At 39.6% G+C, this 24376-nt stretch overlaps 2 protein-coding genes across 27 annotated transcripts in view; one reads left to right on the top strand and one right to left on the bottom strand.

Annotated features, from left to right (window-relative positions):
• Position 1: 1 nt before the first annotated feature.
• On the bottom strand, positions 2 to 24347 carry CHCHD7 (coiled-coil-helix-coiled-coil-helix domain containing 7). 2 transcript variants are annotated; one of them, XM_083623152.1, is made up of 6 exons: positions 24155 to 24347; positions 23551 to 23672; positions 9634 to 9687; positions 2834 to 2925; positions 1432 to 1530; positions 2 to 373 (listed from the first exon to the last, which is right to left on the bottom strand). In XM_083623152.1, exons 4-6 carry the CDS (start codon positions 2885 to 2887, stop codon positions 269 to 271), a joined length of 258 nt encoding a protein of 85 aa, XP_083479278.1. In that variant the 5' UTR covers positions 2888 to 2925; positions 9634 to 9687; positions 23551 to 23672; positions 24155 to 24347; the 3' UTR covers positions 2 to 268. The 2 variants fall into 2 exon arrangements, with proteins under 2 accessions (XP_083479278.1, XP_083479277.1); XM_083623151.1 differs by lacking the exons at positions 9634 to 9687; positions 23551 to 23672; positions 24155 to 24347 and adding an exon at positions 7585 to 7738.
• PLAG1 (PLAG1 zinc finger) overlaps positions 7920 to 24376 on the top strand; it is a 34754-nt gene continuing 18297 nt past the window's right edge. For 5 of the 25 annotated variants that reach the window (XM_083623011.1, XM_083623015.1, XM_083623016.1 and 2 more), the window contains exon 1: positions 7926 to 8142. The gene's annotated coding sequence lies outside the window, so the exon portion shown is untranslated. The other 20 variants (XM_083623023.1, XM_083623021.1, XM_083623020.1 and 17 more) reach the window with 16 other exon arrangements.

Raw genomic sequence — 24376 nt, 5'->3', positions numbered from 1 at the left:
GTTTCATCATTAAAAAGGCTGATTTATTACTAAACGTTTCTCTTACATGCCATGTAAGTTAATTCCGATAGTCATCAAGGCTTCAGGTTTCTGCATTCGTTTCAATAAAAACCAGCTTATAGAGGCAATAGCCTAAATTATTATTCAGAAGGGTATTGTACAAAGGTGTTTAAGAAGGTGGCAACAATAGCCACCTAGTCTAAAGGTGTTTTTCAACATTCTTTCCAGAATGCCTTGCTTGCAACAACACCACTGTAACACTGCACAATCAGTACGGTATTCTTCCAATTGATGCCAGGATCTTCTCTCTCTCTTCTGCTGTAGGCATATCTGGTTTGATTCCATCTTTTCTTCTCTGCATCACGATCCCATTCTAGAAATACAGAGAATCAGTGTGGCAGTGAATTAAATTATCTTCATTATTAGCAAAATAAGTATTTTAAATATTTAGATAACTGGAAGTCTAGCTGTCTTCAAAGTTGATATATTGGCAACTTTCCCCTACTTGTTTCACTGGGTTACAAGAATTATGCTGCAATACAAAGGTACAAGGGGACAACCTACCAAAACCAGTTTGCACATAAAATGCAATGTATTTGCTAATTTAAAAGCAGCATTTTCTCTGCTAAAAATATTCCGCTTAATTAGAGTCTAAAGTTGGAGAAGTCATGTTAACTCAAAATAGTTGTGAACTTCCTGCATAGCTATGCCCATTAAGATGGCAAAGACTGATTCAAAGCGAAGCAGGTTAAAGGAGAATGGTATCAGATATCTAAAGTGAAATTCAATCAAGTGAACTGTTAATGATCCACACTAGCAACGATCAAGCAGTTTGGAAATGGAACGTGGTCCTGAAATGATTTCTTGCACAAATCTGAACTGGACTGTTTGCACTTCCTAGAACTGCCTGGAGAGCACTGTGCCTTAACTTTCCCTCTTTAGCCATACATGGGCATTTAGTTTACTACCAAGGAAGAGCTGGAGATGTGCTAGCAGATTTAGCAAGGATGTCAGCTTGAGGAGCTACTACCTGGGCAAAGATGGAAATAATGTTGTTGCTGTAATGAATAACAGCATCCGGCTAGCTCTACTTTGTGAGTCCACTGTCTCACATGAAGTCAAAGCTATCTAGTTTTGATCTATTTCTCAAGTTGGCTGCAAAAGCATATGCTCCTGCAGGCCTAGGGTAAGGCAACTCTTGTACTCTTATTGGGACTGGGGTCTGCATCTAAATTCTAGAAACTGGATTATGTGAGTATCACCATCATAATTGTGTTTAAAATATCTTGCCTCGTTAAAATTGCCAGCTTTTCCAGGATCAATGGCTAATTAAAGTGCTAAACCCATTTCCATGATCTTGCAAGTTCAGATATAAAAAATACCACGGATAACCACAAACATTCTGATTACAGTGTGATTTAGCCTACTTACCCAAAACTTTTTGCAGCTCTTGTATTTTAAAAAGTACAGGGTGCATGCATCTCTATTGTAGTTATTCTTATCCATACATTTGCTAGAGGCATCTGCTTCCTTGAATATGAAACAAGATACACTTAAAAAGCCAATAGGGGACAAATATTAACTTCCCACATGTTTTAAATGCCACACATACTGGTTGAAATGCTGCTGAACAACAAAACTGAAATTCTGTATGTACGAACTAAGTGGTACTCATTTTGCTTCCTCAGAAGATTGGTTCAAAACTGCAATCCTAAGCATATTTAGAAGAAAGCAAGTTATGCTACACTGAGTACCTAAGAGAGAAATGCCCATTAGGATTACCCTGAAATTGAGAAGCTTATGAAGAAAGGACTCTCAACTGCTTTGCAGTTTTAAGTTCAAATAGATTGGTGCTCAGCCATCTAGATGAAGGTCATTAACAGCAGTCAGGATGCCTCTAAGTTACTTCCCAAATGGAAAAAACCCCCAACAATCTGTGCCAAGAAATACATTTCAACTAATGTGCAAATGCAAGAGTGATGGTTGTTTAAAAAAACCAAAAAACCACCAAAACTTATTAACCCAGGGGATCATCCAATCTGCCTACCAGGCACACAAGAAATCAAATCATTCTGTATTTCAGACCATATAATACTAAGAATGCCTTAAACTAACTGATTATATAATTTAATGGGATCCTATCCCTCACATTAAAGTTTGTAGAAAACAGCTGTACAAAACAAAGAAAAAAGTTAGTACAGAATGTGGGGTAGGAGAAAAATGGCTCTGTTTCACTCATGTGCAATGAATGATGAAGGATCACTATGTTCCTTCCTAGGACTAATAGGTGTTTGGGGTGTGGTTTTTTAAGGACCACAGATGTGATTATCTTTCTTTCTCCCTTTGACTTGTCTCAAAAATGTACAATTAGGACATATGTACTTGTTAAATACAATAAATCCTATTCTCTGGTGAACTATTTAATGATTCAGTGTTGTCAGATGAAATCAGTACCTCAAACAGAAAAATATCAAGACTGTGTGGCTTGAACAAAAAAAAAAATCTTGATTCTTTACGTATGTATCCTTTGTTCTCCAGCTGGCTGGTATTTTTGATAACAAATTTTAAATACCTTATTAATGAAAAGGAAAATATTTATAGTGACAAACAATTCTGTACTAGTTTGTACTTAAGAAGGCATCCTGGTGTACATTTGCATTTTTGACAGATGGCAACAAGTTGGTTCTATTTATGGAACTTTACAAGAATACAAAAACTATTCCAATGTTTTAAAATGCCTAATAGTGTATAGCCAACTGAAATAACTTGCAAGCTTCAAACTACATAATAATACTAACAAAAAGAATCTGTTTACTACAATTCACATTCTTACCACAAGGCAGGGATTTATGTCATGATCTCGAAGACGTTGCAGTTTTCTAGGCATAAAGATATTGGTTTGTGGTGGTACTTTAAAGATAACACCTAGAAGAAAGGAGGAGGTTTTAAAAAGCAAAACTGGCTTTCTCTTAATTAGGATTTAAGGCATTTTCCAAGGAGCAGTGCATATTATCAGCAGTACTTTTTTGCAGGTGGGGGGAAGCACATAGGTTCTCACCCCAAAATTTAACATTTGAATATTATCTTCATATACCACCACCAAAACTATAGATTTAATCCAGAGATCAAATTTCCAAAAGCCATCCTATGTGTTAATGCAGACCAATGCTAGCAGCTAAATGGGTTGCTAAGGTGAGCAGGAAAATACAAGTTCCAGCCAAGTCACCTCTATGTAGAGTCATGAGGGTACTCTCAAACTGGGGCGAAATCCCATTTTTCCATGGTTTGAAACTGAAAAATTAGAAAGCAGAACTGAATAGCCCATTATTAATTATTTTGTCTTTCAGTAAGTTGAATTAATGTTTTAAATCAATGTTTTAAATTACTGTTTCACAGCCAATTCATACTTCTGCAAATCTCTTATAATTTAACAATAGTAAGGCTAGAGATTAAAGTGCTGCTCCTGGCTCAATGCAGATATGTCATCACAGGTTTTGTGCTAACCATGGCTTGCACTTACAAATGTACAATAGGAAATCCACTATTTTTACTTTATTGTTAGAATTTATAGGATTAAGATTCATAACCATAGTTTAAAGCTGTCAGTCTGCTTTCATTTTCCATCTGCTTAGCATTCATAAATTCATTCCAATCTTCAAGGTCTAACAGCTTTCTGAGATGGAGCAACAACTGTAACTGTGCTAGAACTGTGGTTTGTTAAGTTAACCAGCTTAAAGCCATGGTCTGAACGATATCCTTACTTGGTGGCCCCTTGCAGCTGGTATGTGACTCAACACAAGTTTTTACAAACCATGTCTTTATGAAAATTATGACTGTGATGCTGTACTGAATGAGCAATACTTTTAGGACTTATGTATGTAAAGTGCTTTCAAATTCTTAAAAAATGTAATCAGGGAGAGTGCAAACCATATCCCTCCGGCAATATGGTGGCAAGATTTTGATATAACAGAAGATTCATTCCTCTTACTTCTCATAGATTTCACATTTCTCTTTACTGCATTCAGTCAAAAACCAGTGAAATTTGAAAATGTAGTGCAGGAACATCAGGTGGGTCATAGTCTCCTCACCCCTGCCCCAAACATATTACTAACATAAGACCGAACTATTATTTGAAGAGAATGTAGATATTTGTAATTAGAAACATATAGGCTTCAGTTTGGCTAGAAATGATTCCTCAAAGTAGAGCTGGAAGAGTACTTCAAATAAGAAAAATGTTGGTCTCTCAGGGCGAGAGGCTGGGAGGAGAAAGCAAAGATCCTAGACAACAGCTGGGAGGAGCTTCTGTGAGTGGTAAGAGCTAAGAATTACTTTGAAGAGAGGACTCTGTATTTTATTTGTGCTATTTGTATCTTTTGTAGCTGCTATTTTTTTGTATTATGGAAAATATTTAATAGAAATCATGTTTTAGAAAAAAGGAAGAATACTTCAGATTCTAGGTGCCAGCAGCATATTTTACAATACATCATCACTTCAGATTTTCCCATCATTATCACAGCATCATCTAAAAATCCATGACTCAGTATGCTTTATGAGAGAACTAAATACACTTTCATAAAACACTCTGAACAGCACTTTTAAAAACCTGCTTACTTTTATAATCTTACCAGAAATAATATTGGCAAGATACTACTAACATCTGCAAGGCATCCAAGAAACAGTACGGTCGCAGAGAGAATTTAGATTTAATTTTTTGGCCAGTATGACTAGACCAAGTCACACATCCAAGGAGGCTTGTATTCTAATGAGTACAATTCCAAACTTTTGGTTAAAATACATACATTGTTCACCAGCTAATCTGAATATTTGTTAAATTTGTAAACCACTTTCTCATCAATGGTGCTCTCTAACCCTGGTTCACCACCTAAGCTTTGGTTTCATTTTTTAAAAGCATGCAAGTCTAGATATATGGGAACAAATCTACCTTCTTACAATTCCTTAAGCATTTTAATTTAAATTCTTAACACAGTCATTCATACTAATGTGCTGACAACATATATTTGTTCTTACATTTGTTCTACACCTCAGGTCTTTTTTGTTTTGAAACACCTAAATATTTTTTGCTTCTCTCAGGTGGCAGTCATTAATTATAATTATTAGTAGAGTATTATCAGTAAAGATGAAAGCTTTGGAACCCACAAGGCTTTTTTTTTCGTGCAGTCATCACAAAAGATTAAACAGCTTCCTCAACTGGATAACCTTGTCTGTGGAGGCTAAACACTACATATAGTCCTATCCCTCTTGGCACACTTTAGGAATGAGGAGTGGATCCTCTACTATACCAGCTCCCTAAAGTTCAGTAAGTTCCTCTTTTCAGCTAAAACATCTGCCAACCACACCTCTAAATTGAAAACTGCATCCCTCAAAAGGCAGCTCTTAAACTAGCACTTGAAATCCAGTTTCAAATCCCAATAAATTGCAGTTTTCCCACAGAAGGGGCAAGGTACATGACCCTGCCCTTATTTGGATGAAAGGCCTAAACCATAATTCAGTGCTATGGAAACAGACCTTGATGAGCCTCAGACTTGTATCTCACCCAGTTCAGAAGAATTTGCTTTCATTTTCAATTGTTGTGCATTGTTATATCCATACAAAGAACTGAAGCTAGTTTTAACTGTGTTCTATCCAAATCCAAACAAGCCAGGATTGTAAAGCCTCAATTTGAAGTTAAAATGAATCCCAGTGTATTCCAGTGCACACTGACAAATCTTGGTTAGTTTATGACAGGAAGCAAATGCTTTTGATCTCTTCCTTGTGGCTGCAATGGAGAAGAGAACAGATGGGAGTGTGCTTAAGTCCAAAGCTGGCAAAGGCTCATTCCTGGAGTGTGAAACTCTAGTTTATCATTGCATCGAAATGATGCTATCTGTCTAGTTCTCTCTCACAAGCAACTTTTTCAACTGTTGGATAACAATCCCAAGTTTTTCTAGATTACAATGAAGGTGTCTGTCTCTCATAAGGATGTGGGAAAGCCTAAAAATAATGTGCTAAGTACAAAACCATGTCAATTTAAAAAAACAACTCAATGTGGTTTTGACAGGTTTGTCTTATATAGAAGGTTGGAGAAAAGAACTTGCCACACTTTAACACCAATAGATTGTTTCCTGAAAGTGAAAGGCCACACACAACCCAAGGTACTGATAGCTTAAGTAGCCTAGATGTTCATCTAGAACAGTGGTTCCCAATTTTTTTGGGACACCACCCTCTTGATTCTTAACCTCATTCACAGTGCCCTCTACCCTACAAAAAAATTGTTCAGAATAGAACTTTTCACAACCCACTAAGAAGAAGAATTAACACAATAAAATCCAAGACACTAACAATTAAAACATTTATTCATAATTTGGGTTGCTGTTGTTGCACTATAATAACCCATCTGGACAACAATAATACAGTAGCATTGGAGAAACATCACAGAATAAAGCTATCACTAATGCACTATTACCGGTGGAGCTGTGGGTTAAACCACAGAGCCTAGGGCTTGCCTATCAGAAGGTCCCAGCTCCTGTCAACCTAGCAGTTTGAAAGCACATCAAAGTGCAAGTAGATAAATAGGTACCACTCCAGTGGGAAGGTACACGGCGTTTGCATGAGCTGCTCTGGTTTCACCAGAAGCGACTTAGTCATGCTGGCCACGACCCGGAAGCTGTACGCCGGCTCCCTCGGCCAACAAAGCGAGGTCCGTGACTGGACCTAATGGTCAGGGGTCCCTTTACCTTTACCTTAATGCACAGAAGACTGCCAATCTGGAGGATCCCCCCCTCCAGTCTAACATACTGTCCCTTTCCAACCAAGTGATTTCAGGGAGGCCCAGCAAAGCTGCTTTCCCTACCATTTACTGAAACAGTAGAACTCAAGGCAGTCTCTACAGATGCCAGAGTTGGAATAGAAAAGAGTCGATGCAACATAAGAATGGTGCAAAAAGAAAAATGAATGAATGAATGAAGGGGCGGGGAGGGGAAGCCAAACCGCTTTAGATTTGACGTCGAAGCCCCCCACCCTTATCTGTTTAGTTCCTGTCTCACCCGGCGGATGGGCTGGAGGGTGTGGATGCTGCAGCGCCCAACCCACCCCGAGCCCTGGAGCAGCAGCTAGCTATAAGGGATGGGAGCTACAACATGCCGCGTGTCTCTTACACACCCATACCCCGCGCACCCACTTCAGCTGCCATGTCGGGAGCCACCGAGGGCAAAAAGGAGAAGGAAGCGCTTCCTGGCCCAGCCACAGAAAGGGCAGCGATGGGCGGAGCAGCCTCAGGAGGCGCACCTGGGCGCACCCACGGGCGCCTTGCACGGGCCTGCAGCCGCCAGCGCCGCCGCCGCGGCCCGCCCTCCACGAGCCTCTAGCCTAGCGACAGCTCTCGGGGGCTGCTCCGCGTGGAGCCGCGGGGCCTGACGCCGCCGCGCTCCGTTCCCAACTCGCACGCCCGGCAACGAAGCCAGGCGCCGGAGGGAGCGGGCGGGAGTTTGGCGCTGCCCTTTAGAGCGGGCGGGAGGTTGGCGCTGCCACGGCGAGGCCGGACCGGGCGCCCGGCGACCAGGCGGCTCCTCGGGAGGAGACACTCACCTCACCCGCCGTGAGGGAAACCGACTCGCGGGCTCGGGACTCGCTTCCAATTCGAAAGACGTCAGCGGCTTGGGCAGCCACCTTATAAGCGGCGCAGCCTACCCCGTTACTGCCCCACAGCCCTGCCGAAACTGACAGGCCCGGCGCCCAATCGCTCTCGCTGAGGCGCTCTGAAAGACAGCTCAGAGCCCGCCGCCGCCGGGCCAATCCGCGCGCGGTTCCTCCTCTCCCTTCCCGGAGCGGCGTCCCGTCCAACCAACGGGGCGAGCCGCGAGCCCCGAAGTGGCCGCCTCCAGGGTGCGGCCAAAGGGCTGAGTGACAGGGGGAGGTGTCCAACCCGCGGCGCGTGTGGGCGGCTGGCGGTGTGGGCGCGGCGTGTGCGGCAGGCTGAGCTGCACCGCAGCGCATACACTACAATGGCTGCTGGAAAGAGGGGAAAGCAAACAATTTCCAGGCCCGCCGCGTCCAGCCCGAAATATGGGGAAAAAATTACAGAAAAATCGGAGAACCCTGTAAAAGGCGGGAAGAGGGCGCTGAGGGGATGCTGAGGCTCCCGCGGTGAGTCTGCTGCGGGTTTGGGGGTCAGGAGCCGGGGTTCAGCAGGGAAATATTAGGGTTATTTAAATTCTGAAGGGGGAGGAGGAGGAGAAGGGGGGGAGAGCGGAGCGGCAGCGATGAGGGAAAGTTTGTGCGGCTCCATCTCCTTCCCCTGCACTCCTGGGCTGCGTCGCGCTTCTCGTGGGGTCCCCAGGAGCAGCCCCTCGAAAGAAAGCCTCGCTTTCCTCAGCTTTCGGACTTAGAGTTTCTCCTCTCCTCCGCCCCCCCCCAACTCCTTCAGTGAGGTTTTCACTGAGAGGATCGCACCCCCCTCCTTCTTCCCCCTCGTTTCTTGTTATACAAACGGGGAGGCGGTTTTGCAGAAACTTTTTTGAGAAGCCCCCAGCCCCCCCACCCCGCTTTCCTCGCTCAGAGTCTCTCTCTTCTCTATCTCTCCCCCCCCCCCCCCCGAGCTCCGGAGCTTGTGCTTTGAATACAGTGACAGCAGCAGTAGCAGCAGCAGCAGCGGCAGCGAGGAGGGAGCGGAAGACATTAAGAGCCCGCGGTGCCCAAAAAATGAGAGAAAATTAATATAAATTCAGCCGTAGCCCCAAAGCGGCCACATTTTGCGCAGAAATGTCGCGGGCGGGTTGCACTCTCGGGACGGGGCGGCGGGGACCCCGCGGCCAAAGCTTTAGGGGGCTCCCGAGCCGCTTTGGGGCGTGCAGCGCCCTTCTCCTCCCGCTTTTTATTGGACAAAAGTTTTTTTCTCTCCTTTCCCCCCCACCCCACCCCATCAAGAGACTAGATTGCCTCCCGCCTGACTTGGACCGGCCGCGGAGGCTTTTCTTTCCCTTCTTGCGTGGGTACGAGAGAGGAGTTTGGGGAAGGCGTTTGGAGGGTGGGTTGTATTGGGGAGGTGGGGGGGGGTTCCTCTAACTGGAAGCAGGAGAGATCTGGAGAGAGAGCAGGGACAGCTTGTTGTCAGTATCATAAACAACCAAAATGGAGGGAGAACCGAGGCATATAACAAAATAAAAAATAGCCCTAAAAATGCCCCAAATCGTCTCCGTCCCCCGATTTCTCCCCTAAGAGATCAGGTTGAACCCCGCGTCCCCTTCTGTCGGGGTTTCAGCTCTCAGAGAGCAAGGAGTTAAAACTGATGCCTATTTTTGTTGTTGATGACTGCTTTGGAAAGGCAAAAGCTCTTTTACAGCTCGTTCCCGACAATGCGAGAACGTGAAAATCCCCTTTCTCCCTTGAATGGTGGTGGGAGGTGGGAATGCACGAGCTGCACAACTTTGGGGCAACGAGGAGCGATTGCACAGGAGATAAATGCTGCATTTGCCAACTTTGTACCTTCGTTTTCGTGCCCTTTGTTTGTTTGGGGGGGCACATGTGGGGGGAAAGGGGGGAGGTGGCGCGAAATGTAATACCTATGCATTGCTTTTCTCCCGACCCAATTATGATATGTAATGCAAAAAGAGCAAATATTTCCGATTTATGGAGTACCTTTTCGTTGCCTAAGGATCCCGGTGTTTGTGTCCACTGTCTGTGAAGTGCTTTCTGTTAGAGTAGTATGGATTGGAAGCAACGTGCCGTAGAAAAAAAAATGAAAAATACACATAGTGAGACCACACTTTTGGAGGAGAACCGGGGCTTACTTTAGCATGCTTTTTCACCTATTTTGTATTCCGGGGAAGAATGTATTCTGCAATTTTCTTACGTTTATTAAAAAATGATGCCTCAACTTGCATCACATAGAACTAAACGCGAAAGTGCTGCTGATGTTGGTTTCCACGTGGGATCAGGGACAGAGCATGGTATCTTAAAGAGACAGCTCCTCTTTTCTTCTAGCTGTGCTCACCTATGCAGAAGTTCTGGCTAAAGTTGGCTTGGATTTGTTAAAGTGTAAAGTCATAAATCAAACTCTGAAGGCAAGCCAGTGGCTACTTATCCTGGTGGATTGCATTAAATCCAAGGGGGCTGTTGAGGTGTAAACAGTGATTGGCTTACCCCTTTTGTAGGAGAAATTGGTGGATATTGTTTGGACCTAGCATTTATTATCTGTGATGCAACTCAAGATTTTGGTATGGTGGCTGAATTTTAATTCCATTGTTGTGTCTTGGATTTAGAATGGTGTGTGTAGAGATAGCCTAAATTATAATAATGTTCTGCTAGTTTTCAAGTCGCTGGAAGAACACAAGACATATAGTGGACTTTATGGTATAATTTTAAAGCCATTTTGCAGACATTGACAACTTGTTTGGATATCTTCTGTTTCATTCCATTGATTTAAAATACAAACCTGTTCATATTTCAAACCTGCAAGTAGTGTTCAAAGGATCTGAATTTCAAACCTGCAATGTTCAAGGGGTTAGAATACATGCAGTGTTCTAAATTGCGCTATTACAGATTTGTGTAATGTCTCTAGATTTGGTTTTATTGAAATACATTCTAATTTTAGGTTAAATCTTACATAGTTGTGCTTTTATTGTTTGTTGGACAGTAATGTTTTGTTAATTGAAACAGATTCCAAGAAAGCATCTATGATAGATGTTGCTGTATCTTTGACTTATAAATGTGTGACTTCCATGATAAGAAATGTTATCTATAAAGACTTGGCTTAAATGCTTAAAATGCTGCTGGGTAGTAGAATGGTATTTCGGAAATCTATTGTCTCAGATCTTGTGTTTCTTATGCACAATTACATTTTCATTTCAAGTGATTTGCTCTTTCACTGTCTTGATTTAAATCTAAATTAAACTCTTGCTAGCACGTATTCTGCTCAAAGAGATGGACCAAATCTTGAGAGAAACTCCCTCAGTTATACTTTCTTTTGTTCTTTATATACCAAATCAATTTTCTGCTCAATGTGTAGCCTGTTTCTATTCAGTTTTATATAAGTCTCACTGTGTTGAGGGGCTTGATTCTCCAGTGTACATAAGATTTTATCATTTGTTATCATAGATGTCTTGTACCTTTATTGCATTATGTAGTGGACTATTGTCCTGGATAATCCTATGGCTTCAGGTGAAAGCACCTTGTTTTCCAGTGACACAGTCCCCAAAATTAAACTGCATCATTTATTCTTAGAGAATGGATTTATACAAATTGTATAGTAATAATAATGTGTCTGTGGGAGGGGGTTATTGGTTTGTTCTTATTGTATTTTGTGTTCTCATTTTGTATTTTTATGTTGTGAATCACCTGTGATCTTTGGGTGAAGGGCAGTATACAGGTTCAATAAATAATAATAATAATCAGCTCATAAGGGGAACATTGATCTGTTAACATGGAGTTGTGTACACATTTATTTTTTATTGAAAACAACTCTATTTTTGGCATAAACGTTATCATTTAAATCAAAATAGAAAATATCTGAAAGCAAACTTGGCAAATGGCTGATGCATGCCATATGGTTTAAGAATGTCACATGAATTACTAGTGTTTGTAGATCATTTTCATCTACCAGTTAAGATACTAGGTTCATAAGTGCACCTAGCATAATAAGCAGAAATTTAGCTTGTAGTCAGTTCTTATCCTAAATACATTTGATACAGCATGCACGTTTTATCACAGGCATTAACCATAACAATAAGTTTGTGGCATGAATTGTTAAGCTCAGAAGTCAGAACACATGAAGTCTGGTGGCTTTTCCTAATCTAAATTTTAAAGCTATTTTGTAGATATACAGAAGTACAAAACTTGCATTTGGATCTTTAGATGTATATACAGATCCGCTGTACAATTATTAAGTATCATGGTAAAAGCATTGTGGAAGAAATACATTTTTATGAAAGCACAAATTACAATTTTGCTTTCTTCCTCTGTCATGAAAGTTCTCCATCATATGCAAATTTAATGCCTTTAAGTTTGAATACTCATTCCAGTAATACATTTAACAGTAAGGAGACTGAGAAAAGTAACTGTTAGTAGAAAAATAGCCTGAAACATTGAATTTATGGATGCTGATAAAGCTGTATTTATCTTTGAGAACTATTTTGTTAAAACTATGGAGCACTTGCATATAATTTTAGTTGATTGGTTAAAACAATGTTCTATGAAATTAGTTGAATTTCTTATAATTCATATAATGTAGATCCATTATTATATACTATAGATTCTGCAGACAGATTCCAAGGTGTCTTGAGTGAATCTTATTGGCCAAACTACTTTGTGACACTACTTGCCTTAAGCAAAACCTTTGAAGTCTAAAGTAGTTTTTGAGCTTTTCATTGTAAGTTTTAAATGTTGGTGTATATAAATATAATTGTAATTAATTGTCATCTTCTTATTAAGCTTTTTTTTGTCAAAATGGTGACTCACCACCACAATTTTACTCTGTTAATACATATATTTCAAGTTGCTCACTTCATTGCATTCAGCTGATTTATTCATGTTGAGAGTTTGCTATGGAGTTGGAGTACTCTTAGAAAAGCACCTTGTAGTGGTAAAATCCTCTGCCACTAATAGTGACAATTTTATGCACTTAATGATATACCATAAAAGCATACTGAAACATTACTTTGATTATAAGAAACTTATATTTTGGGGTATAGTCTTCAAACCCCTTTTGTGGTTCACTATACTGTAGTGCTAAAAGGAAAATCTGAATATATGTTGATGGTATGCTTCTGAAAGCAAATATCTGCAGATACCATTCATTTGTTTTAGTAGAAAGATTTAATAGCTGTCCAAATGAGCTGTTGACCATCTTTAACCAATTTCTAACTATTTAGAAAGCCTTTCAGAACAATGTAAAATAATTCAAATATGTGAACAACGTAATATTTTGTACTGATCTGACATACAATATGTGTTTGAAATCTAACACATGATGGATGGTTGCTGCATTAAACAAGCAAAACATTTCAGTAATAGATAATATATTAGGAAGAAAACATATATATAATTGTAGTTCAGTTCTTGATTTGGAAATGTCATGGATTTGTGAATAGAATCAGTAGACTGAATATGTTGCTTCTTTATTGGAAATTTTAATATTTTTCTTTGCTATTGCAAAGATTTTATTTGCTATTGCATAAGTAGCAATTAGAATATTCTGTGCACTGTCTTACCCAGCACTAAGTCAGCCTTTAAAATATTAATGTTTGTTTTTATACATGTTTGATTGGTATCTTATATACTAGCTACCTATCCTTTGCATATATATTTTTCAGTATGTCTTAGGACTCGGCAAAAATAACTTTTGGAATCTCATACCTAAGAATTCAGTTTCCAAAAAGTGTTTATATCAGTTGAAAGTGCCATGTTCTTTGATCAGAACAATTGTTAGAATTCATATAATCTATGGATTGTGCTTTAATTTGCTTCAAAATTGTTATCAAAGTTAATGTGAGTGCTGGGATTTTTTATATGTAAGCTGAATTCAACAAGTAGGAAAGATGATGCAGTCATATTAACATTAGTTAGTTTATAAAACCAGGGTTTTTTTTACCTATCTTAGTATATTTAAATATATATTCTCTGAACTTGCTGTATTAAAGAATGTACATAGTAGCAGAATGTTTCATATGTATGCATATCTCTTGCCAGATCTATATCCCATTAAATGTTAAAATGTGTGAGTATAGTAATAACTGGTATAATTTCCAAGAAGAAAATGAAGCAGGTTATTTACAAGACAGCATAATTTCTTAATTCAGCTCTTTTTAAATTGAATGTGTTCTAAGACTAAGCTATAATATTCAAAATGGAATTCATACATCTTACATTAAATAAATGAAGTATTAAGAACTTAACAAGAAAACAGAAAGAGAATTAAGAAAAATATACTTTTAAAGAAAAATTAGGAAATTCAGCATGGGGAGAAAGTGTCTGGCCATAAACTGTTATAATCTTATTTGCACTTGTTGAGCCAAAAGTGTCGCTTTGTGGAGAATATCCCTAGAAATCAGATTAGAAAGTGTTTAATGGGAATTAGTTATCAGCTTTTTTATGGACAAATACTACTTTTATAAAAGCTAAGATCTGATTCATATGTTGACAAGGTGAACTGGATTCATTAATTTTTAACATATCTTTAATCTTGAATACTGTGATAATGTCCCTCCCACAATAACATCAAACTCAAAATTACTATGGTTACATTGAATTTCTGCCATTTAAGCGGATTTTAAGCATGGATCTCTGATTTTAATTACAAAAGCAATTACTTATTTGTAGCTACTATGTTAATTTTGCAAAGTGCTGGTCAAGTGACTAATAAAGTACTGTGTTACAAAATGTATTTTTCCATTTGACAAGTGCAATAGGGATAGTCCAAGCTTATTTAAATATGTTCTTGAATAGTTGTTTCTTTCTTCAGTGTGTTTCCTTAATGAGAGATGGCTGCAATGTTCTGCAATTACATTTTGAGAAGTGAAAGAAACTTGTTTTGTTATGTTAGCATATGAGATATATATTATATGTTATAAAGTTATATGTATTGTATGATAGCATATAACGTATCCTGAATATACTATGCTACTGTTATCATAAGGCTCTTAAAGATATTTTAGTTACGTACTGGTAATCAAGATTTGTTCAGCCAAGAGAACCTCATTCATATGTGTTTGTGTGTGTAGATAGATAGAAAATCATACAAAACATTTTTGTTCTAAAAGAGTAGGAATATTTTTATACTTAATATTAAATGTCAGTTGTTAACTTTACAACTGGTAAATTATGTTCTAAATATTATTTGGAGTGTAAATAATTGTTTAAAATATGCTTTGGGTATTAAATAGTTGTATATATTTTGATACTAAAAGTTTTCTTTAAAATGCTGACATTTTTGATTGAGGTTACACAGCAAATCATTTAGTATTCTTAACTAGCACAAAACTATTATTTGCATGTTCAGAATAGATTAGTCATAGTAATAGTAACATTACTAAGTACAAACAATTTAAAAAACTTTCTGGAACTAAACTTTTCTGTCAAGTCAAACAGATATTGTTAAAGCTGATTGTGCTGCTTGGAAGAGAGTGTAGTTGATGCAGGTTTAATCGCTTTCCTCTAGGGGACTTTTAAGAAACTATGAACCATGCATCTAAAGAGCAGATACAGCATTGCATGCTTATTGAAAATGCCAGTTCAGTTGGATCGTGTATTTTTTTCAGTGTCAACATTAGAAATATGTATAGACTGAAGTATAAGAACTTTCCCATAAACAGATAGAAAATGCATTTCAATCCATTGAGAGAGGATACTGTTGTTGTTTGAGCAAGCGAGCAAGCAAACAAGCAACTTTAATGGTAATTAGATACATATAGCTTGATAGTTGCCTTTTAATGTTATCATTAATAAAAACTGTGATTTTATAGCATGTTCTGATTCTGAGACGGAGTGGAGAAGAAATATTTTTAATTCTCAAACCTACAGAAGGCTAAATGATTTCCCACAGTTACTCAAGGAGTCTGTGGCTGGGCTGATTGCTACTAAAGTCCAGATCCATTACCAAGTAAAGATTAGTTTGAAACAAGAAAATAAATTACTTTAATAAAAAGGTCAACTGTATCCAATATGCTTACTGATTTGTTTCAGTAACCTAATTTTGTTTAAACACCTAACCACCCTAGCTCCTGATAACCGTCATTGCTTTCTTGATTGAGACCATCTGCCAAATAGCAACGCTTGCCAGAGAACTACCAAGCAGAGGTGGCAGTGGTGAATATTGGACCCATGGAGATATAAGCGGCACTTCCATAAAACAGTGAGTTGCAGTGGTGGGGTACTGCAGCAGAGGCAACCCTAAAGGGTATGACACCAAAGCAAGGGTTCTGCTTTAGGAAGGTGCAAGGGCACTATTCTTTCGGTTTTAGTGGCTGCATGTGCCCATTTGAAGGATTCCTGAGTTGGAATACAAATCTTCTGAGTGTTGGGATAGGACCTACACCTATGACCAGGTGAAAGCTTGATAATGGAATTCTTCAGCTAGGGTGGAAGATTCAACTGGGATCTGTTTACAGTATGAGTGCTGGGTGGCTTGAGAGTATGTGTGGCGGTTGTGGAAATAGAATGGGATAGGAATAGGTTTGATGCATTGACTGCTAGGTGGTGGTAGTAAGTGATTGATGAAAAGTTGGCTTGTATAGATATTCTTGGGGATTATGGGCTGGTAGTGGTTGGATGAGATTGTGTTGAGTGTTTTTATGTTGGTACGGTAATCCTGTATGTGTTTAACTGGATATTGAGAATTAATATTGTAAGGGTGGATGGAGCAGAGTCATGATAGTTTTCTGGGATGTGCCTGGGGAGGTCAGTAGGCTTTCCTTGATTTCATTGGTTACAGGCAGAAGAAGTTATGACACTGGAGAGCAGACATACCATTTGCAGAAAAGGGGACACAGCCATGTACAGACTGTGTCCCTTTCTGATCTTTCCCTTATCTCTTGTCTGCTAGTAGCTTGGTTGTTGGGCCTTCTGCTCCGACAATGAAGCTGTTTAACACCAGTTCAGTTCGCAATAACACCATACTCACGAGGGAGCCATTCTGGGATGCGTTTCTGAGACATATGTGGGCTAGATATCAAGAAAGTGTGTTCACCTATGTACTTTCTACAGCACCAGCTGAATCGGATAAACACACATGTGCGAGTTGGAGTTGTTATAGTCCATATAATTCATTTATCTGGCTAATAAACCTCCCTGATCTGGAATGGGCTTTGAGAGACTACTATTTGGCCATCAAGACAGACTGGGAGTGTTGCTTGTGTACCCCTAACCCTTCTGGACTGAGTTTGCTAAGGTGGTGTTGAAGAACTGTTATTCTGAGGACTAAACATCCATGCTGGCTTTATAACCTCCATGACTGCCTGTTTGTCATTGGCAAACAGAGATGATCACACCCTCAATCTTGTGTTTGATTCAGGGCAGGTGGGAGTGAGAGTCTGGAAATGGAGAAAGGTGTCCTGATAACCCCATTGTTATGGTCAGACCATTTCTTGGTAAGCTTTGATCTTATATTACCAGTTCCCCCTTCAACGATGGGACCCCCATTAAGATCCATGGTGCAACTAGAGGTACTTCAGCCCAATGAGTCCCCAAATGCATGGTTTTTATCCACCATGAACTGTGCATTCAGTATTGTAAAGCCAATTTTGTAGAACTCCCTTCTAGTTGAGATCGAACAGGTGCCCTATTCTTTTTCACAATTATATTGATTGGATGGTCTATAAATATTTGTTACTATCCAGTGAATTCAGTCCCAAATTCCATTGGAATTGGTTTATTTTGGTGCACAATAACTCCGTTTTGCAATATGATCACTTACATTTTATAGGTCATAAAAACCAATTAAATCATTGCGCAGGTGAAATGGTTTCCACAAGTGCAACAGTACTTCTCACTCTCCTCCCCCTACAACACCCTCTAATCTGCTCCAGAAGGCTGAGGGAACCCCACAGAGCAGATCTGGGAGGTATTTGGATGAAAGGGAAGGGAACTGTCATTGCACTAACAGAAGTTGTTTCATTTTTGCAGTGATTTAGTTGGGTTGAAGCCATGAATTGGAATCCAGTTGGTGCCCCTCCCTTTCACTTGGTGATGAAAGAGTCCCTGTTTTGCCTGAAAGGTTGTCTACAATAGTACACAGTCTTAGGGCAAATAATTTTGATGTGTTCATTATGATCAAAGAAATGTGTATAATTTTGACTGGTATTGTGTAATAAATGAATAAAGTGAGTTTTCCAAGGCTTGAAGTCCTGCAAAGTCATGAAGCTTGTTTAAGTTAACTTAGGCAAGTTTTTCCTCTCAACCTGTGTCAAATGTTTCTGTGAGGATAAATGAATTTGGGGCCCAGCATCCTGAAATTAAGTGACAAATCTGAATTGGGTTGACATTCCCACTTATCAAGAAGCTCATTACAGAGCATTTTTATTGTTAGATTATTCAGCTATGCCACACTATTCCAAGTGCTTTCTAACTTGTATGCTTTTTAATCAAGGACAGTGATAACATCATGTATGCATACAAAAACCTGAAATCCTAGATGTCTTTCAGCAGGAATGGGACTTGCGTTTAAGAAAATAGTTCAACATTCACCACCACATTCACTAAATAAACTGAAACCTGCTACTTCAACAGAAACAAATGTTTTTTATCCAAGTTTCATCAAACACATGCCTCAGTAAGAATTTAAAGGAATCTGGTACTTATAGCCCTTCTAAAAGTATACATGTGTCTATGCATTTGTAGAAATACACTGTAATTTCGTACCATTCTAAGTGTTAGATAAGAGAGTAATCAAATATCCATGCAACCTTTTCCATGTGGTTACCTGCTCAGATGTTTCCATCTTCAATTACTAGATTTTAATGCCAGAACTAATGTTAGTTGAATAGTGAGCCTATTCACAGAAAAGGTATACATGCTAATTCTGACTAGTGTGAGATATTATTTTAATGTTTTTATTTTATTAGTATACAGCCCTTCATCTGAAGAACACATGGTGGTTCATAACATAAAAATACAAAATGACAACAATACATAATTTTAAAAACCCAATAACTCTGCCTTCCACAAACACATTTAATCAGCCAAAGGACTGGTTATAGAGAAACATTTTTGCCCGGTGTCCAAAGAAATGTATTGAAGGTGCCAGATTCTCTGGGAAGAGCATTCCACAAATGGGGAGCCATCACAGAAAAGGCCTGTTCTCGTGTTGCCACTCTCCAGACCTTGCGTGGCGGAGGCTCATGAAGAAGGGCATCAGAGGATGATCTCAGGGTCCATGCCAGTTCATATGGGGAGAGGGTGGTCTTTGAGGTATTGCAGTCCTGATCCATTTAAGGCTTTACAGTGGTACCTCTGGATGCAAATGGGATCCGTTCCGGAGCCCCGTTCACATCCAGAAGCGGACGCAACCCGCAGGTCGCAATTTGCCGCTTCTGTGCATGCGCGTGATATCATTTTGACCGTCTGCACAAGCGGCAAAACCCAGAAGTAACACGCTCTGTTACTTCCGGGTCACCGCAGCACGCAGCCTGAAAATACTTAGCCCAAAGCTACTTCAGCCCGAGGTAAGACTGTATAGGTAAAAACCAGCACTTTGAAATGGGCTGGGAAACTAACTGGCAGCCAGTGCAGTTGGGCCAGGATTGTTGTAACATGCTCAAACCTTCTTACCCTGGTGAACAACCTAGCCACCAAATTCTGCCCCAGCTAAAATTTCCAATTCACCTACAAAGGCAGCCCATTGTAATCTAACCTAGAGTTTACCAGAGCATAGACAACAGAAGTTTGGCCATTCTTGTCCAAATAGAGGTGCACTGGGCCACTAGCTGAAACTGATGGAAGGCACTCCGTGCCACTAAGACCACCTGAGCCTCAAGTGACAGCGGTGTGTCCACTGCTTCCATCTGGTCTAGGGAACCACCCACTAACATTGCCTTGGTCTTATCTAGATTGAGCTTCAGTGAATTGGCTCTCACCCAGTCCCTTATCAAGGCAGTCCAGCACATCCACAGTCGCACCTACAGATGTAAAGGAGAAGTAAAGCTGTGTGTCATCAGCAAATTGCTGACAATGTACTCCAAACTTCTGGATAATCCCACTCAGTGGTTTTCAGTAGCTTAAGGGTGGGGATTGAATCCTGAGGAACTCCACATTGAAAGTTTCATGGGGCCGAAGAGCACTCCATAAGCATCATCCAGAGTGCAAATGGTTGCACTGACTGTTCCAAGCCCCTTGTCCACATTCTCGAGCCTTACAGATGAACTTTCCTGAGTTACAGACTTGGTTATAAACTTACAGAATATTTCATAGCTCTGTCTCTGAACTTGCCAAGCACTGTGAATTTGCCAAGTGCTACTGAGACTATATGGTTGAAATAAGATAGTTGATTGGAGTTTTGCAGAGCAGCTGAAGTCCAGCTTAAGTTTCACCATTTGATCACCATCCTGTCTTACACATACAAAATATACAGGAATTTAATTTGTGCTTCATAGTTTGTTGATGGGCCAATTCAAGTCAGATAATGTTTGCCACTGACCTCTCAATAATGGAATAAACTAGCTCACAGAATGTTCAAATGGTTCTATTAGTTTGCAATCTGATAATATTTAAACATTTTGTGGGCTAGTATCTGACTGGGGTTGGTACTTGATTACAAAAGTCTGTGATTAACATAACCTGCAAAATAGTGTCTGCCAACTAAGCATATGCTCAGGCTTCTAAAACAGCTGCCAAGACAGTTGCCTATTTTGTTGCTTTGATAAGCTTGTACCATTTAAGCAAAATGCACACTTGGAACTTGCTGGTATGAATAGCAAGTGCTAAAAGCACCTCCATGCCCTGTCTTTTACAGATGTGAGTGCTGCAAGGGCATGAGGCTGCACCTTCTCCACAGTGATGCCCACGTAGTGGAACACTTTGCCAGCTAAGGTATACCTGTCCTCATCTCTGTTAGATTTCTCTTGGTGGGCTAAATTTTTATTGAGAGTGTTTACTGATGTCTGAAAACTGCTATGTATCCTTGATTTTGTATGGAATCTTGCCTAGTTCTGTTTATTTTAAAATCTTTTTTTTTAGATGACTTTATTTTTATTTATGACTGGGTACCACTTTGCTGTTTTTTTTTAAAGGCTACAACAAATGTGGGCATGTTAATAAAAGCCAAGTTTTTTCTTATTGCTTACAGTTCACCACTTACCTTGAAAAGTAACAACAATGGGATGGGGGTGGGGAGTGGTGAAATGTAGATTTACTCTTTGACTAGTGATGTTTATAAATCTCTAGGTGGGTGATGGAAAGATAGTGTGATAGTAGTTTGGGGTATCAAAGGACCTTGCAGACCAGATACCTTGTTTGGCATGTAGGCACCATAACATCTTACAGAAGTATCTACTGTAGATACTGTAGTTAGCTCAATAAACAAATTACAGTCAACTTATTTATGGCAATACTTTGTGCATTACTTCCCATAATTCCTTCATTGAGGGTGGTGTTGTCAACATCTGATGCTTGCCATGCTTTGTGCCTGGATAGCTGCTGGTTGTCATCCTCCCTAGTGTTGTTCTCTAATATTTATTTCTTATTTAAAGCATCTTTAAAACCAGATATTCAGCCAAAAGAGCTTACAGATCAATAAAAAAATTCAGGCTTACAGTCTTAAAAATGTAGCACAGAAGGGGGATGAGAAAGAGGGTAAAAAAGCAAACCGAAAGACGCCTTCATCTTAAGAGTTCCCCCTCCCCACAAAAAAACTTAAATTTAAACCCAACCTGGCTGGGATGGAAACAGTTCCAGAAAAGGAGGAGCTGAAATGATCTGAGATCTCAGGATTGCTTATGGAATGGTAAGTGGTGTTGCTTCCCATGTGTATTTGTAAGTTTTGAGAAATAGGGGATATAAGAATAAGTCATACTTAAAATAGACCTGTTGAAATCAATGGATTTAAGTTCATCATAACTAAAGTCAGTTGTTTTCAATAGCTCTACTCCGACTGTGACTTAGTCTGATAATACCAATAGTGATTAAATAGAAGAATAGAAGAGACCTGAGGCATATCAGATCCAACATCCTGTTCTTGTAGTGGTCAATGAGATGCCAAGGGAAGCCTGCAAGCATGACCTGAGTGCAGTAGGACTCACCACTTAAGCTCCCTACCAACAGGTATTCAGGGCATGTTTCCTCTGCCTCTGGAGGCAGTATATAGCCATCAGGGCTAGTAGCTGTTGATACTCCATGAATTTGCTTAATATTTAAAAGACATCACTGCATCTTGTGCGCTGTGTGAAGAAGTGCATGCATTGTTTCATCTGTCCTGAATCTTCTAACATTCACCTTCATTGGATGGCCTTAGATACTATGAAAGAGAGGGTATTTCTCCCTGTCCGCTTTCTCCACATCATACATAAATCTGTATACTTCTATTATGTCCCCATTTACTCACCTTTATACCTTTTGTTAGTAGTTCTAGATCCTTGATCATTTTGGTTGCTCCTATCTGTAACCTTTCCAACTCTACAATATCTTTTTTGAGGTGAACTGTATATAGTATTCCAAGTGTAGTTGTACCATAGACTGTGATATTAGCAGTCCCTTTCCTAATTATCTCCAAGGTGGAATTCACCCTTTTTCATAACTACTGAACACTGGTTTGGCAACTTCATTCCAAAGTCTCATTCCTGATCAGTTGCCACCAATTCAGATGTCATTAGCATATATAAGTTAGGAATTTTGTATCACCTTACACTTAAACTGAATTGCACTTGCCATTTTAATTCCCATTCTTCCAGATTGGAGAGAACATTTTGGAGCTCCTAGCAGTTCCTTGCTTTAATTAAACCATTAAAGGATGCCTCTGCTTAAAGGAGATTAAAGGAGATTGTTAGCCGCTTTGAGACTCCTGAAGGGGAGTGAAAGGCGGGATATCAAATCCAAACTCTTCTTCTTCTTCTTCTTCTGCTGAGACACTAGCTGCATTCCACCCAATGTTTTTAAAAGTAGGAACTGTTAGTTAAGTTCAGTCCTAAGTTTGGATGTTATTGGCATGAATTTCTAAACTTTTAAGACTTCTTTGCCACTTCCCTAGCAATAGTATAACTTGTGAGGATTATCTAATTAAAATTACAAGTTGAATGAAATACCACTTTTGACAATTCTCCTGGCACTATTATTGAGTCTTCTGAAAGAAAAGCACTGCAGTTTTCTGTATTATCTGTGGTACTCCTTTTTAGATTATTAGCACACATGTACATTTTAGGAGTTCTTAAAATCTAACTCCCACAAGCTTCTTTCAATAAACTTATACCACATTATTTTAATGTGGTATTGTGCTTGTGTGAAAAAGTGAGAGCCCGGGGTATATAGGATAGCAGCTGCCATAATTTTAGTTGATTTTCAGCCTCTAGATTAGTTCATTAGGTTACTTTGACTCACAGATCAAGGGAAAATGTGGATGCATAAATACTGAGCTGTATGTAAGCACAATATGAGACTGTAGGAAAGTGTAGCACTTACGTAGTATGGAATTAAGGTAAAGGACCCCTGAATGGTTAAGTCCAGTCAAAAGCAACTATGGGGTATGGCGTTCATCAGGTGTCATATCTATTTCCACGCTTGAGTGAATGTATAAGCACCATGGCTCTTTCCTGAAACTGAAGGCTATACCATCCTAGCATAACTGATTCTGAACTATGGATGCAAATATTAAGTAAGCATCAGTATCTTTTTAAAATGTATTTGAACTTGCATTCTGCAGGGCATGTATAAAATATTGGGGGTAAAATAAAATCACATACCTTTCTGCTAATTGCAAATTATTTGACAGTTGTGACGACACATCCATAGAAAATATGGGCTTGATACCATATTCACTTTTATGTGCACCGGTTTTAAAAATAGAGCTGTACAATTCCCCTGCAAATTAAACGCATTGTGGGTTTTTTGAGAGGAAGCCTATTGAATGGAACAGCTTACCTGCCAAAACTCATCCATCAAAAGGAATTTCACACTAAACCACTATATTTGTCATTTGGTTGGCCAACTAAAAGCACAGCTGGAGATCGCATTATATTGTCCAGTTACTTTATGCTGAAGCTCTGTGGGGACAGTAAGCAGTCAGAAAGATTATTTGGGATCATGAAGATGTAATAGTATCTAATGGTATAAAACTTTTAAGTGTGGTGCTGGTTCAGTCATTTGACTTTATATTCCATCTCATGTAAAAGGATCTTGGTTTTCTGTATAGGAATTGGTCTGAAGTATTGACCCAGGATATGCCTGATCTGAGTTAGTAATCACAGAGACTGGTGGCAGTGACAAGTGGAGATTTCTGCTCTGTGCTAAAACAAAGAGACAAGAGTTTGCATTCTAAATCAGAGGAAATTATTTCACACACAGTGGTAAAGCCGGGGAAATTAAGATAGCTATGCCATGAGGGTGAGTGCTCCCTATGACATTTGACACCTTTCCCCATTATTGATTTATAACTAGCCTCTGATGCTATTGACCACCATTCTCTTTTTTCACCCACCCACCTGAGTACTATTTATTTCTGTACTTCTTTTCTGTTATCACTTACCCTTCTGCTTTCCGTTGCGGTCATCCAGGGTTCTGTTTTCAGCAATTTGCCTTCTTTAGGGTCAGTTTTTCAATTCTTTAAGTGGGTTTTCCTCTTCTGATCCAACGATCAGCTTCATGTAGACCGGTGGTAGCAGTGTCCTCTGAGAGTCTCATGAGGTTTGCATGTGCAGAGTAGGGCAAAGTGAGCATGTGAGCCCTGGAAGAAAGAAGCAGGGAACAT

Source organism: Podarcis filfolensis (assembly GCF_964270895.1).
Source record: "Podarcis filfolensis genome assembly, chromosome: 7".
Lineage (NCBI taxonomy): Eukaryota > Metazoa > Chordata > Lepidosauria > Squamata > Lacertidae > Podarcis > Podarcis filfolensis.
Note: the sequence above shows the minus strand (reverse complement) of the source record. Positions and strands in the feature narration are given on the sequence as shown.

Excerpts from the sequence above, each read along its gene's own strand:
- CHCHD7 (XM_083623152.1), bottom strand. The coding sequence starts at position 2,887 with ATGCCTAGAAAACTGCAACGTCTTCGAGATCATGACATAAATCCCTGC. Across the intron at positions 1,531-2,833 it reads ACATAAATCCCTGCCTTGTG|GAAGCAGATGCCTCTAGCAA; the intron begins GTAAGAATGTGA and ends TTCATATTCAAG. Across the intron at positions 374-1,431 it reads AGAGCTGCAAAAAGTTTTGG|AATGGGATCGTGATGCAGAG; the intron begins GTAAGTAGGCTA and ends CTGTATTTCTAG.